This window comes from Labeo rohita, chromosome 8, assembly GCF_022985175.1.
Source record: "Labeo rohita strain BAU-BD-2019 chromosome 8, IGBB_LRoh.1.0, whole genome shotgun sequence".
In the NCBI taxonomy this organism is placed as follows: Eukaryota; Metazoa; Chordata; class Actinopteri; order Cypriniformes; family Cyprinidae; genus Labeo; species Labeo rohita.
Genome location: NC_066876.1, coordinates 12,586,019 through 12,600,792, shown reverse-complemented (window position 1 = coordinate 12,600,792; position 14,774 = coordinate 12,586,019). Strand labels below are relative to the sequence as shown.

At 35.2% G+C, this 14,774-nt stretch overlaps 1 protein-coding gene across 4 annotated transcripts in view; it reads right to left on the bottom strand.

The window, feature by feature from the left end:
- The window catches only part of slc23a2 (solute carrier family 23 member 2), a 42,722-nt gene that overhangs the window by 18,798 nt on the left and 9,150 nt on the right, over positions 1-14,774 (bottom strand). For 2 of the 4 annotated variants that reach the window (XM_051116865.1, XM_051116866.1), the window contains 5 exons: positions 10,387-10,449; positions 6,844-7,100; positions 5,080-5,175; positions 3,747-3,863; positions 1,982-2,139 (listed from right to left, as the gene is read on the bottom strand). In XM_051116865.1, coding sequence (XP_050972822.1) covers positions 1,982-2,139; positions 3,747-3,863; positions 5,080-5,175; positions 6,844-7,100; positions 10,387-10,399 — 641 coding nt within the window. In that variant the 5' untranslated portion in view covers positions 10,400-10,449. Of the gene's footprint in view, positions 1-1,981; positions 2,140-3,746; positions 3,864-5,079; positions 5,176-6,843; positions 7,101-10,386; positions 10,450-13,486; positions 13,703-14,774 lie in introns of those variants that run through there. The other 2 variants (XM_051116868.1, XM_051116867.1) reach the window with 2 other exon arrangements.

Genomic DNA, 14,774 nt, shown 5'->3' with positions numbered 1-14,774 from the left:
CTCTGCACAGAATTGAGATAAATATTTTATTCGACACCAAATCTAGGTTACTAGGTTTCTTTCGCTTTCAGAAAGAGGAAGGAGAGTGACAGGAAAAAGGAAAAAAATAATAATGAAGAAAGCAAAATTACAGAATGTACTGTAAGGTGGAGGAACAACAGGAAAGGACAAAAAAAAAAAAAAAAAAAAAAAACCACATGATTTAAAAAAAAAAAAAAAAAAAAAAAAAAAAAAAAAAAAAAGGAGCCATTTCTGTGTTAAAACATATGTTGTGGAAACATTTTGAACATCATCAAGAAGGGTGAAAAATATCTAGATTTACAATCTCCCAGTGTTATACATAATATATAGTCACACCCTCAAATACATGCCCCAGACATGACAACAAAGCCTGCCAATGTCTGTCTCCACTAAAAACCGTTACCTTTTGCTTTAATCACAACTTTCCAATAACTGCAAACTTTAAATTCACCTCTGTGAGGTCATGACGTGCATACCCTTGTTCTGACTTGCTTACCCAACCCATGAACATGTATACCATGACGTGCTAAGATTGTTCTCACGCTGTGAACTGACAGTTTAACTGAAAATATCCCACAATCACTACTATTCATTTATGTATAATTTCATAATTTACACTGGCAATTACAAAGACAAGCCAGTGAGAAAGCTGAGATTCTCCACTGCTGTCTTTACTGTGGCCAGAATGATCAAGATATTATAATACTACTGTTTTCTGGGAGTGAACACAAAGAAAGTAGAAGCAATATATGATGACCTGAAATGCAGTTGTAAACTAAGTCTACATCTAGCATCCTGAAAGTAATCAATAAAACCACCCACGCACAACACAACTGTGTGCACAATAAAAGCAAACACAACAGAAGTAATGGGAAAATAAGAGGGATCATACAAAATGCATGTTATTGTTTATTTAGTACTGATCTGAATAAAATATTTCACATAAAAGACATTTCCATATAGTCCACAAGAGAAAATAATAGTTGATTTTATAAAAATGACCCTGTTCAAAAGTTTACATACTTTTGATTCTTAATGCCGTGTTATTGCCTAAATGATCTACAGCTGTTCATGAGTCCCTTGTTTGTCCTGAACAGTTTTTTTGTGTATTTGAACCCTTTCCAACAATGACTGTCTGATTTTGAGATCCATCTTTTCACACTGAGGGCAATTAAGAGACTCATATGCAACTATTACAGAAGGTTCAAACGCTCACAGATGCTCCAGAAGGAAAAACAATGAATTAAGAGCAGGGGAATAAGACTTTTGAACAGAATGACGATGTGTACATTTTTCTTATTTTGCCTAAATATCATATATTTTTTTTAAATTCAGTACTGTACCGCAGAAGACAAAATAAGTTCAATTTAACTTAAAATGGAACTCAAAATCGTACAGTCACTGTTGGTAAGGGTTCAGATATGCCAAAAGTCTGAAAAACCATCAGCGTTGATAGCAATAGGATTTTTCTGAAGAACAGCGTGCATTTTAACTGTTCAGGTCAAACATGAGACTCGTAAACAACTATTACTAAACAAAAAAAATTAAATAATAATAATAATAATAATAATAATAATAATAAAAAAATAATTAAAAAACATGAACAGGGTCATTTTTATAAATTCAGCTATAATTTTCTGTGGACTATATGTGAACATCTTTTGTTTGAAATATCTTATTCAGGTCAGTACTAAATAAAAAAAAAATAACTTGCATTTTGTATAACCCCTCTTATTTTGATAAAATCATTTACATTTTGCAGATTCTGCAAGTTGTATGTTGACTTTTGACCTCAACTGTAAGGTGCATGTAAACTGTTGAGCTTACTTGTAGTAAGTAAACAATGAAGCACTACATGCTATTTACAACACAGGCCAGATTTGAACCTTACATTGTCACCGTAGCTCAATGTTTCTGGACCACATTCTAATTGCTAAATCTTTCTTTAACACACACTTACCGGCATCCAAGGGTGGTCTGCAGCAGGGTGGTGATGCCCACGCAAAAGAAAATGGTGCCAATCAGCTGACTGGTTGCCCATTGGTCAAATCCCACACACATGGCTTCAGCCAGCAGGAAGGGCACAGCGATAGTTCCACTGAAGCAGGTAAGATAGTGCTGAGGAAGAATGGTGTGGAAAGAAAAAAAAACGTCTGTATTTTCTTCTGTTATCTCTGTGGAGAACATCAAATCAAGTCTAAGGTAAAGTGGGGTCAGTGCTGTAAATCACAGAGTCACTGCTTCAAAGTCAGTGGGTCTCTGCTACAAAGTCCAGGGTTACTGCTTCAAAGCAGAGTACCACTGATTCATTGCTTTAAAGAGGTCATGAACTGAGAAATCAAAATCTTTTATTAAAATCTGAGAAATCAAGATCTTTTAACATTGTACTACAAAACATCCTATAAGTTTCAAAACTCAAAACTGTCAGTCTAAAAACAGCTTATATTGAAGCCAATCTGCCATAAAGACAGATTGTGGAATGTGGCACTTTATGATGTAACAGTGTGGTTTAACCCCACCTCAGCAAAAGATGATCAACGCCTGCTTCTACATCACTGCCTGTTTAGCCCCGCCCACTGATTTATGCATGTAGTGCATTGGATCCGACAGTAATTTGTGTGTTTATTATGTGGTACAGATCGTTTTTAACCTATATCACAGCAGTGTCCATCTATGAAGGATGTAGGCTGTCAAACATACACAACTGTTAGCCAATCACAGCAGTGGGCATTTACTTCTGAGTCTACAATCCGCCACACCTATTCAAACAGAGCGTTCTCATGAGGCGGGCCAAAACAGCACAGAAAATTACTTCTAAATTATGTTTTTTGATGCAAAAATCTTGATAACATTATAAGTGGCCCTCAGAAAACAGTACAAAAAATAAATAAATAAACAAAAAAGCAGTTCATGACCCCTTTAATGTCACAGCTGTAAAGGGCAACTACTTCAAACCGAACGCTCACTGCTGTAAATTTGGGTGTCCTGCTTTTAAGTCAAGGTTTCATTGCTGTAACGTTAAGAGCCACTGCTTTAAACTCAGTAGTTTATACTGTAAGTGTCACTGCTGTAAAGTTGTAAAGGTCAGTGTTGCTGCCTCGAAGTCAAAGTTTACAGCAGTGAAAGTTGAGCGCCACTGTTTCAAAGGCCATTTTACACCTGGTATTAAAATGTGTTTGGTTGATCGGATCTACTGTAAAGTCTAGTTTTCACTACTGAAAGCTGAAATCAGTGGTTCGAAGTCTAAAGCCCGGAATACACTACATGATTTTTACCTTGATTTTCTGCCAATTTACAGTCTGGAGAAGTTAACGCTTGTTGCTGAAAGTCACAGCAAGTATGCAGATTTGAGTTGACAGATTTAATAGAAAATCGCGTAGTGTATGATGGACACAGACTCAGATTATTTTAGCTTCAGCCGAAGGATATCAAACATGTTTTTACATGTATAACACCATTTACAAAGTTGGTAAGTGTATGATGCCTTGTGTTTTAAAAACCTGTTTCACACTGCTTCAAAGTCAGAGGTTAATAGTTCAAACTCAGGGGTCACTGCTTCAAACTCAAGGGTCACTGCTGTAAATTCTAGTTCTACAGTCACTGCTATAAACCCTTAGGTTAATTTTTAGTTGTTATATGAATGTCTTAAATGACTGCAGCTCATGACTCCACGCCCGAATGTGCAAATAAACATGTCAAACGTGTGGCTGTGTATGTGTTTGTACCTGTAAACCTAGGAACAAGCACAGGTACCAAGGTGGTGTGTCCTCTATGGTGTATATCATGTCCATTCTCCTGGCGTCTATGCTGTCTGTACTGTCCACAGTCTCTGATATGGAGCACTGAAGGAGTGAGGAAACACAAAACACATGGGATTCAGGGTCTGGGCTGTTCCTATGGTAACCAATCTCTATTACAGAGAAGTTGAGTGAGAGCTGTACACTATAAACAGCATCAGCACGCACACACACACACACACACACACACACACACACACACAGAGGAAAACTGCTGGCAATTCAAATGGCATTAGCAGGAAATCAGTCCCTCTGTATACAGTTATCCTGAAATGAACTCAAACTGATAATGAACTCAGTTCTACTCTTTCAAAATGACATAAGATAGTCATTCTGTTACTTGTTAAATATGCTGTAATGGAAAATATGTATTTGTTTGAACAATATGACTAAATAAAACAATGCAAGGACACAGTATAGCCATAAATGTCTTGTCTAGATCTTTCAAAATTTGTGACCTAGGACCACAAAACCAGTCTTAAGTGTCAATTTTTCAAAATTGAGTTTGATACATCATCTGAAAGTTGAATAAATAAGCTTCCCATTATTGTATGGTTTGTTAGGACAGTCCAGTATTTGGCAGAGATACAACTATTTGAAAATCTGGAATCTGAGGGTGCAAAGAAATCAAAATACTGAGAAAATTGCCTTTAAAGTTGTCCAGATGAAGTTCTTAGCAATGCATATTACTAATCAAAAATTAAGTTTTGATATATTAATGGTAGGAAAGTTACAAAATATCTTCATGGAACATGATCTTTACCTAATATCCTAATGATTTTTGGCAGAAAAGAAAAATTGATCATTTTGACCCATACAATGTATTTTTGCCTACCGCTACAAATACACCCGTGCTACTTAAGACTGGTTTTGCGGTCCAGGGTCACATTTGATCTTTGTCATGACAATTCAAATTTGGATTACTAGTCAAATAATTCTAATTTCTGACAAATATTAGTGGAAACACAACGAAAGAGAGAGAGAGAGAGAGAGAGAGAGGGAACCCAATGTGTTGCATCAGCATTGCTATACTGGAGGCAAACACTAAGGAAATTCTATTGGTGGTTGTGACCTCCAAAATCCCCATTACCTTTGTGGTGGAAAAGTGCTGAGTCATAATGACTGAGTTATTACAAAAACAGGGCTTAATATGCAGTGTTTAAGCATGACTGGTATGAGCAGCCCTTTTATTTAAAGGTTAAGTGTGAAATTTATAACAGTACCAAAAGCATAAAAAAAATAAACAAACAAAAAGACTCACTTTGTCCTCAGTCTGGCTGTCTTTTGCGTAAATGGCCATAAGTTGCGTGTCCTCTGCATCTTGATCTCCAGGGGTCTGTACGACACCATTAACCACCTGTCAAATACAGAGAAATCACATATTTTACCAAGTAACAAAAAGAAAAGGTGACACATGACAAAGGTTGAAAATCAAACATTATGACTTAAACATTAAGGGTTAAGCATCCAGAAGCTTTACTTTGGTTCTCTTTGCCTAATTCAAATGGCAGGGTTTCGGTGGCAATTGCATAGTTTTACATTCCCACACGGGCAAAACATATCAGTTTACTAAAGTTCACCAGGGAAATTGTTCAAATTTTAGAGACAGGGTTATGCAGATACAGAAAATGACACACTCATATAGGGAAGCTCTAAAGCAGTGGAGTTTTTGGTGGTTCCTAATGACATCATACTAGACAGAAGATTTATATGGCTGCACAATGGCCTTTCAAACAACCTCAAACAAAAATTATATACAGAAACGACTCCGCAAGAGTCATAGAAAAGAACACCCATCGCTAATAATTCATCACCAATTTAAAAGAATGATCTAATACACGTAGATGTTACAATACGGTTTGTTACGTAATTGCATTTAAGGGAGTGTTAGGCATGACTAAGGGAAACTTGAGTCTTAATGCTTCTTTATAAATAAGCAAACGGATAAAGTTACAAGAGCAGACCATTGTGGAGCAACTGAAAATGGGATACTTGTGTGAAAAAAAAAAAAAAAAAAAAAAAACTTTAAAAAGGTAATTTCCTATAGCATGTCTCTAATCTCTTGACATGCTTATTAAATTATAAATATGCATGTTTAGCAACAAAAATGCTATCAAAAAGCAGCGGTTACTTATTTTAAGTTGCTTGTTTGTTTTACTTTTAGAAAAACCTTTCCTGCGGTGATGGGATAACAAAAACATTTGACGCAAAACCAGTCATAAGTCAAATTAGTAGAGTCAAATTAAATAAGTCAATTAATTATTTATTCAGCTGAATAAATAAGCTTTCCATTGATTTTTTGGTTTGTTAGGATAGGACAATATTTGGCCCAATATACAACTAGTTAAGAAATTAATTGAGAAACTAATTAAGAAAATCACCTTTAAAGTCCAAATTTGCCAAATTCTTAGCAATGCATATTACTAATCAAAAATTAATTTTTTATATACTTATGGTAGGAAATTTACAAAATATCTTCATGGAACATGATATTTACTTAATATCCTAATGATTTTTGGCATAAAAGAAAGAATTAATCATTTTAATTTGTGCAGCTCAATATTTTTGTGGAAACTAAGAATTACTTTAAAATTCTTTGATCAAAAGAGCAGCATTTACTTGAAAAATAAATCTTTTGTAACATTATAAATGTCCTTCCTGTCACTTCTGATCAATTTACTGCATCTTTGCTGAATAAACCCTAAACATTTGAGCATTAGTTTTCGAACTAATGGTAGTGTCACCTTGTGTGCATCTTCAAAAAAATAAAAAATAAAAAAAACTTATGTCATGATTATATGTTTTTCATCATTCCTGCTAGCTTATTGATACTTGAAATAGAAAATCCTGAAAAGCCAGCTTTTAAATATCACTTATTTAAAGTAGCAATTTGCACACCACGCCGTCCTGCTTAAAGTACACGTGACCACAGTGTCCTGTAGAGTCAGGCAATAATGACAGGCTAGAAGGCATTGTTTCTAGCCCTATGATTAGCCTCAATCCACACCGACAAACACATACTCACTGAGATGGGATAGAAGTGTGCACTGTGTTTGTTCTCTTCTTCATATTTGCCAGGCTCTGCGGTGGAGTCCATGGATGTGGAGGTGGTGTTTTTACCAACACCCATTCCTTCCCTTCGCTCCTCTGCCTCCTCTTCCTCCTCCTCCTCTCCCTCTGTTTCGGTTCCTCTCCTCCACTCCCTCTCACGCTCTGGTAGAAACACTGCTGCTCTGGCTGTCAGCACACTCTCATGCTCCACTGATTGGCCAGCCAGGTCATCTAGGGTCGAACAACAGAGCAATGTTATTCATCAATAAATAATCAATTAAAGTGCTCATCTAATGACTTCCCGTAAGGCCAATTCACGCTGCACAGACAAACGGCAACAAACACCAATGAACGAATCGGCAGTTGGATTTAGAAATATAACTGTCATAATCACACCACCCCAAAAGACACCAACAAATGTTGACTGAACATGTTCGGTCAGGTGGCAACAAACTCCAACCAAACAGGGGTAACACACTGATCCAACAAAACCCAACAAACGTGTTTGCTGCCGTTTGTGCGGTGCGAATTGGCCTTAATTCAACAAAACAAAACAAAACAAAAAAAACACAATTTATTTGAAAAAAAAAAAAAAAAAATACTTCACGCTTAGGGGTGGGCAATATACCAGTAGATGTGATTAACCAGTAGAAAATTGTCAATTGGTAGAGATTTTGGACTATCATCTTTATCCCAATTACACATGACGTTGCTGAAAACTTATTGTTTGGATGCATTTAAGCATTGCAGTTTAATTTTGCAGCATTGCAGTGATTTTAAGCCATTAAAGCGCAACCAGCAGTAAAAGAGACCAGACACCGTCGGTATTTGTCCCGCCCATCCTCTATTTACATTACTGCTGGGTAAATAGTGACAGTGATGAGCACTGTGCTTTACATCAACACAGCTACAAAAAAATAAATAAATAAAAATGAAAATAAAATCCAAAAGAGGGCAAGGGCAAATGAACTTGCAATTATTATGGCAGTGCATCAAAATTCTGTGTCATCAGTTTGCCAAAAAGAACACAGAATGTTTTATGCACCATTTACACGTGGTAGGGAGCAGGTGTACATTTCGTTCATACCAACTAACATTTTAAAAAAAAAAAAAGAATGGCTTTACGAACGATTTCCTCAAAAAAATCGTTCTGCTCTTGTTTCATGAATGAGGCCCAATGTGTGTAGCATTTCTTATTTATTTGTTCTAGTGTAGTTTTTGTTCTATTGCTTGTAATTAGTTTATTATTCATTATATTTAAAATAGCTGACCGTTTACTTTTCTTCAGTGGGCTTGAGTTTTCTTTTGTTATTTTTTAAATTTAGGCTAGTTTTAGTTTTTTGTAACACTGACACTGGTGACAATTATGAAATTTCAATGGTATTAAATTTTTATATCATATAGACCTTATTATATTATAACTATAGACCAATTTAGGTGTTTTCAAACAGCGATGACGTTTTTGTGGGCAGAGCCTATCTGGTGGCAGAAAATAACAGTTAAGTCAAGTAATATATGGAAGTCATGGACGAAAAGAATACAAAAGGTACATTTGAGTTTGAATTTCAAATTTTGGCTTTATTCTCACAATTCTGAGATTATATCTCACAGTTCTGATCAGACAAATCAACTCATCATTTTCTGCAGAAATCACGAGTTTATATCCCACACTTCTGGCTTTTTTACAAACTCGCTATTGTTGAGTTAAATTGAGATATAAAGTCAGAACTAGGAGATATAAACTTGCATTTGCAAGAATTGTGAAATAAAATAAGTAGACGTTATGTAAAATGTTATAGTTTTAAATAAGACTTATACATAATACAATATGAACTGCATATGTGAATATTACGTAGACTTATTATTTAAATCAAATTTATGCTTGAAAAGTAGAGTAATCATAGCAGGATTCATCCATAATATGTACGTTTAAATGTCCACGTTTAATTTCAAATAGCGTCTTTGATGAGAATATTCCTATAAAAATTCTGATTCTGACATCCAAAGGCACAATACATTTTTTCTCTTATTCCATGGATTTTACCCATTTCCCTCCACTTGTTATCAGTGTTTTTCTGCCACCCTAATGCGCGTGCAGACATTGCTCTATATCGTGATATATATTGTTAGCGTGAAATAAAATGACTCATATCATGATAAGATTTTGGTCATATCACCCACCACTATTCACACTCATTTTAATGGAGACAAAGGCAAGTTAAGCAGTGAAATGGAATCTTAAAATGAGATCTGAGAGCATTCTCAGTTTATAATAACAGTTTATAAACTCACATCCCACACTTTATTTATATAACAACCATTTATATAACAATGATGCATGATCAAACATCTACAATTACGGTCACAAGCAACATAGCAAGTGAAAAAATTGCGATGATGTAAAAAATAAAGTTTAGGGAGATGAAAAAAAAAAAAAAAAAAAAAGAAATTGGAGGACAGAGAAAGGAGGAGAAAGTAGGCTGATGAAGGATGGGTGAGGTTGAAAACAGAAGCGAAAGAAAGACAGCGAGTGACTGATGAAGGTCAGTTAGCTTTATCAGCGGATGTTGTTGATTTTGGTAACAGTCAAGTCCTGTTTACTTTTCTTGTGGCCTTGGGCCAGCACCCTTCCTTATTAATGACAGTGATTAGACATGTCAGCGCACCACCACCGGCTGCATCCCTCCCCCTATACCGCCCATGATCCCTCAGCAGCCTTGAACTCCGAGACAATCACATCTGCTTGGTATCTAGAAGCCATCTGGGTCCAAAAAAATCCCCCTCAGCGCTACACATGCCGTGCCACACTCAACCACATGGCCAAATAAGCCACAGTCATGACAAACATCAAGATATTTCACTGTCTGCTTGTTTCTTCTTCTTGCTGCATAGGCATGTCTATTGTAAAATCTTATCGCTCCAAAATCCAGCTTTAATAACTGTATATTAAACATGAAATAAAATTCAATTATTTACACAATATATTTATTAAATTATATATGTTATGTGCTTAATATATTATTATTATTATTATTATTAGACAGATTAGATCGATCTATCTATCTGTCTATCTATCTATGTGTGTGTTTGTGTGTGTCTATCTATCTATCTATCTATCTATATATCTCTATCTATCTATCTATCTATCTATCTATCTATCTATCTATCTATATATATATATATATATATATATATATATATATATATATATATATATATATATATATATATATCTATATATATATATATATATATATATATATCTATCTATATCTATATCTATATCTATCTATCTATCTATCTATATATATATATATATATATAGATATATATATAAATAAATTTCACATTTACAATCATTATAGATATTGCATTAAAGTGTTGCTGCCATCTTAAATCAAAGACTTATTTATATTTTACTTAGCAAATAGTTGATACTAGATATCTGCGACACTATATTGACTTATTTGGAAAGCAGGTGTTTGAGGGTAGCTGGGGACAGTAAAGAAATAAGTACCTAGTTCACACATCACTCCCACCAATCAGGTCAGCCGAAAGCATCTGTGTGGGAGGGGTTAAACTGGGAGAAGAAAGGGATAGAGAGAGGATGGAAAAGAGAAAGATAGAAGAACAGAGGTAGGGATATGGTAAAGGAACAAGGGTTGATAAAAAGAAAGATAAAGGAGACAGGTATTAATAAGCAGCCAAAATACAAGTCAAAAGCCATTTCATTTCCATTTGAACATTCAAAGTATGTTGTTTAAATTAACATGTTGGTATTTTGAATGTGCTAGCCAAAAGCAAATCCATGCCTAATATTTCACAAAGCTTAAACAAATGTTGTAGGTTTAAAACAAGTTAAAGGGATAGTTCAGTCAAAAATGAAAACTCTGCCATTAATTACTTGCCCTCATTTCATTCCAAACCCGTAAGACCTTTGTTTATCTTTGCAACACAAATTAAGATATTTTTAATGTAATCTGAGAGCTTTCTGACCCTGCACAGACAGCAACGCAACTACCATGTTCAAAGTCCAGAAAGGTAGTAAGGATATTGTTAAAACAGTCTACCTGACATCAGTGGTTCAACAGTAATATTATGAAGCGGCAAGAATTTTTCGTGTGTGCAAAGAAAACAAAAATAACAACTTTATTCAATTTCTACTCTTCGATGTTCTTACTAGCTTTCTGGGCCTTGAATGTAGTAGCTGCATTGCTGTCTATGCAGGGTCAGAAAGCTCTCAGATTTCATCAAAAATATCTTAATTTGTGTTGTGAAGATGAACAAAGGACTTATGGGTTTGGAATGACATGAGGGTGAGTAATTAATGACAGACTTCTCAATTTTGGGTAAACTATCTTTTTAAGCTCTACCAACAATATATTTGGCATGCAGTTGTTTGCCACAGACAATTATTTGTAGTTCGTACCTCAGTTTGTACAAGCAGGACTGTGCATAATTGTGCATAATTTTACTAATTCCCACAAATTCCCATCAGCTCAAATCGGCATTCAGAAAATTTTCACAGATTAAATCAGTGATTCAGTACCACCTATTGCCTCTTGCCTTTTCAAAAGAGCTCAATTCAGTATTGCACACAATTTTCTGTGTCTTTGCACCCAAAGCAATCAACTTGAATCGGTTGCAAAATCTGCATGGGAATTTTTGGACTGACTGGATTTTGTATGTAAAATTTGCTGAACAACAGTAAATGTTACTGCACATGAAGACACCATTTCAAATGGCACCTTCCATTCTCATGGACCACTTCATGTGAATCTACTCTTTGTCGCATGGAGTTATGGGTAAAATGTGCCCTTTGCAAAACAGTGCGCAGTTGTTGTGAAGTGAAAGCTTGGGCACCCTTCTGAAACTGAAAGTGACTAAATAAATGACTAAAACTAAATGGGATTTTGTCTGAATGCTGGTAACACCAAATGATTTGGCAGATAATTGCTGAGACATTCATTTAAACAACCTCTGAAAAAATTAATAATTGATCTAAGGCTGCAACGATTCCTCGATTCTATTCGAGGATTCGATTTTAAAAACTCCTCGATTGCATTTTGCCCGTGTCGAGTAATTGGCAAAATACTGGAAGTGGCGCATTCCACATATTAAACCCATTTAAAAATCATAGAGCATAATACTATTGTGAATTCACAAATGCTATGATTCAATTAATACATGCGATTAGGTTATGTACGTGGCTCTCAGAGCGACTCATTTGACTTGTTCACAGTAAATACTGCTAGCTAAGTTACTCAAATTGTTGTCATTTACATGCGTTTCAAACTGACTCTCTGCATGTTGTTGTGAGTTTGGGTGTATTATAACATTCGTCTGGGAACGCAACGTGCACCATTTCATCAGATTTGTGAAGTAAATCATTTATAAACTTAAACACATGAGAACACATCAATATCTTTCTTAAAGATGCTCATGCTAACTGTTCATAGTGATTTCAAAATAAAAGTTTAAACCCTCACTCTGAGTTTACACGTTTTGATGTCCACATATTGAAGAAATTACAGTGGCTATTCTATCATAAGGAAATGGCCAAATATTGAAGACTAAGTGGACATTATAATAAAATGCTGTTTAGTCAATATTAAACTAGGATTAGATCATGCAGTCAAGTGTTAGTTGGCTCCCTCTGCAGTCATATGTTGTAATGCGTAATGTACATTAGTTCTGTTGTTTAGAATAAAATATAGAATAAAATACAAATATGTATTTGAACAGATTTGTTTTGTTCAAAACAACAACAACAACAACCATTACTTGCTTTTGACACTTTATCTGAACTAATTGCCTCATTGCTAATATATATGTATTTTAAGTTATTTTAAAGGCTATTGTTCATTTAGGTCTATTTTTATTACTACAAAAAATATAATTATCCGATTACTCGATTAATCATCAGAATAATCGACAGATTACTAAAACACCAAAATCATCGTTAGTGGCAGCCCTGGATCTGATTATGAACTTGAGCACATTTTCTTCAAATAATTCTACTGATCAGAGATATCAGCCTGTATGTTGTCTACGTATGTATGAGTGTGTATGTTTGTGTGTGTGTGCCTGTGGGCACGTAGACAAACAAAGTGAGCTGTTGGTTTATATCAACATTCTGCTTTACTGCTGTTAGTCATGACCCATCAGGTATAATATGTGTCCTCGTAATGCGATCATCAGCAGACAGTCCAAAACACAGCAGGACAGATCCATCCACAGATACCTTGGTTTGTCTGAGCAGATTTAGTCCTTATTTCAAGCAGAAACAGATCCATTTGATTACGTGACAGGCAGCTAAACAACAAATCCCACAACTCAAACTTGTCAGACAGCTTACAAAGAACAAGATTTCTAAACAGGTCTGGCAAAATCCTGAGGTGGAAAAATTCAGAGCCACAAAATATTTGGCTAACTGAGGCGAGGTGTGTATATAACATCAATGCTGGATTTCAAAATAGAAACCTTAAACCTGGAGATCCACCATCTCCTTGGGAAACAAAAATTACTGGAGCAAGACTAATTCAACAAATTCAAAACAGCTGTAAAGAGATTTAAAGAAGAAAAAAAACTTAAAACTTTCCTGATCATTTACTCACCCCCATGCCAACCCAGATTTTGATGTCTTTATCTTCAGTCACAAAGAAATTAAGGTTTTTGAGGAAAACATTCCAGGATTTTCTCCATATGGTAGATTTCAATGGGAGCCAACAGGTTGAAGGTCCAAATTGCAGTTTCAATGCAGCTTCAAAGGACTACATGATCCCATCTGAGGAACAAAGGTCTTATCTAGTGAAACGATTGGCCATTTTCTAAAAGGAAAAGAAAAATGTACATACTTTTAACCACAAATGCTCATCTTTGCAATGTGCGTCTACGACTTCACAAATTATGCAGTTGAGCATTTGTGACCAATTGTTTCGCTAGATAAGACCCTTATTTCTCAGACCTTTAACCCACTGATCCCCACTGAAGTCCACTACATGGACAGAAGACTATAGACAGAAAGACATGAACATTTTGGATCACAATGATGAGGAAATTTTTACTCAGGAAGTGAAGTTATCCTTTACGTAAGAACTTAAGGTGCTTTGAAGATCGTGAAGAGGCGACAGACTTTTATTGCGCAAGGAAAATACTAAAGTCGAGACTGAATGTTGTGTAATATTCCCACAACGTCTGTTACCGTATTGTGACTAGCGTGTGAAACACATAACCTTAATGATCCCATTATCTCATAATTATAACCTACTGATATTTAAACGGTTAAACCTAGACATCCAACCTCTTCAAAAGCACATTTATAGACAAAACAAGTTGAGCTCATTTCTGCCGCAGCATTAATGATGAAACATCTGCTAGTCAGACGTTCGGTTGTGAAGGACATTGAGAGAGACTGTCCAAGTACGACAGTTGAACGTTAAAAGTTTCACTTGTCCCATATGGGAATTCTGATGTGTCAAAGCCAGTCGCAAAGAGAATTTATAAATATTACGTGCGACTTAAGCATCCAAATACTTTTTTTCTTTTTTTTTTTTTTTTTGAGAAGCCAACAGTATGTGCTTGGGGTCAGAGGGATCTATTTTTTAAATATTTACCAAGGCAGCATTTACTTTTCTGAAATAAAAAGAAATGAATTTTTATTTTACTGTGATGTCATTTATTCCTGTGATGGCAAAGCTGAATTTTCAACAGCCATTATACCAGTCTTCTGCAGCTAAGGATTCTTTGAGGAACAGAAAGTTAAAAACAAACAAACAAAAACATCTTATTGACACCAAACTTTTGAATGGTAGTTACGTGTGATTTTTTTCCATGATCAAATGATCAAGAGTCAACCATCCAATACTCATGGAACTGAAACCAGGGCTAGTCTGACAACCAATC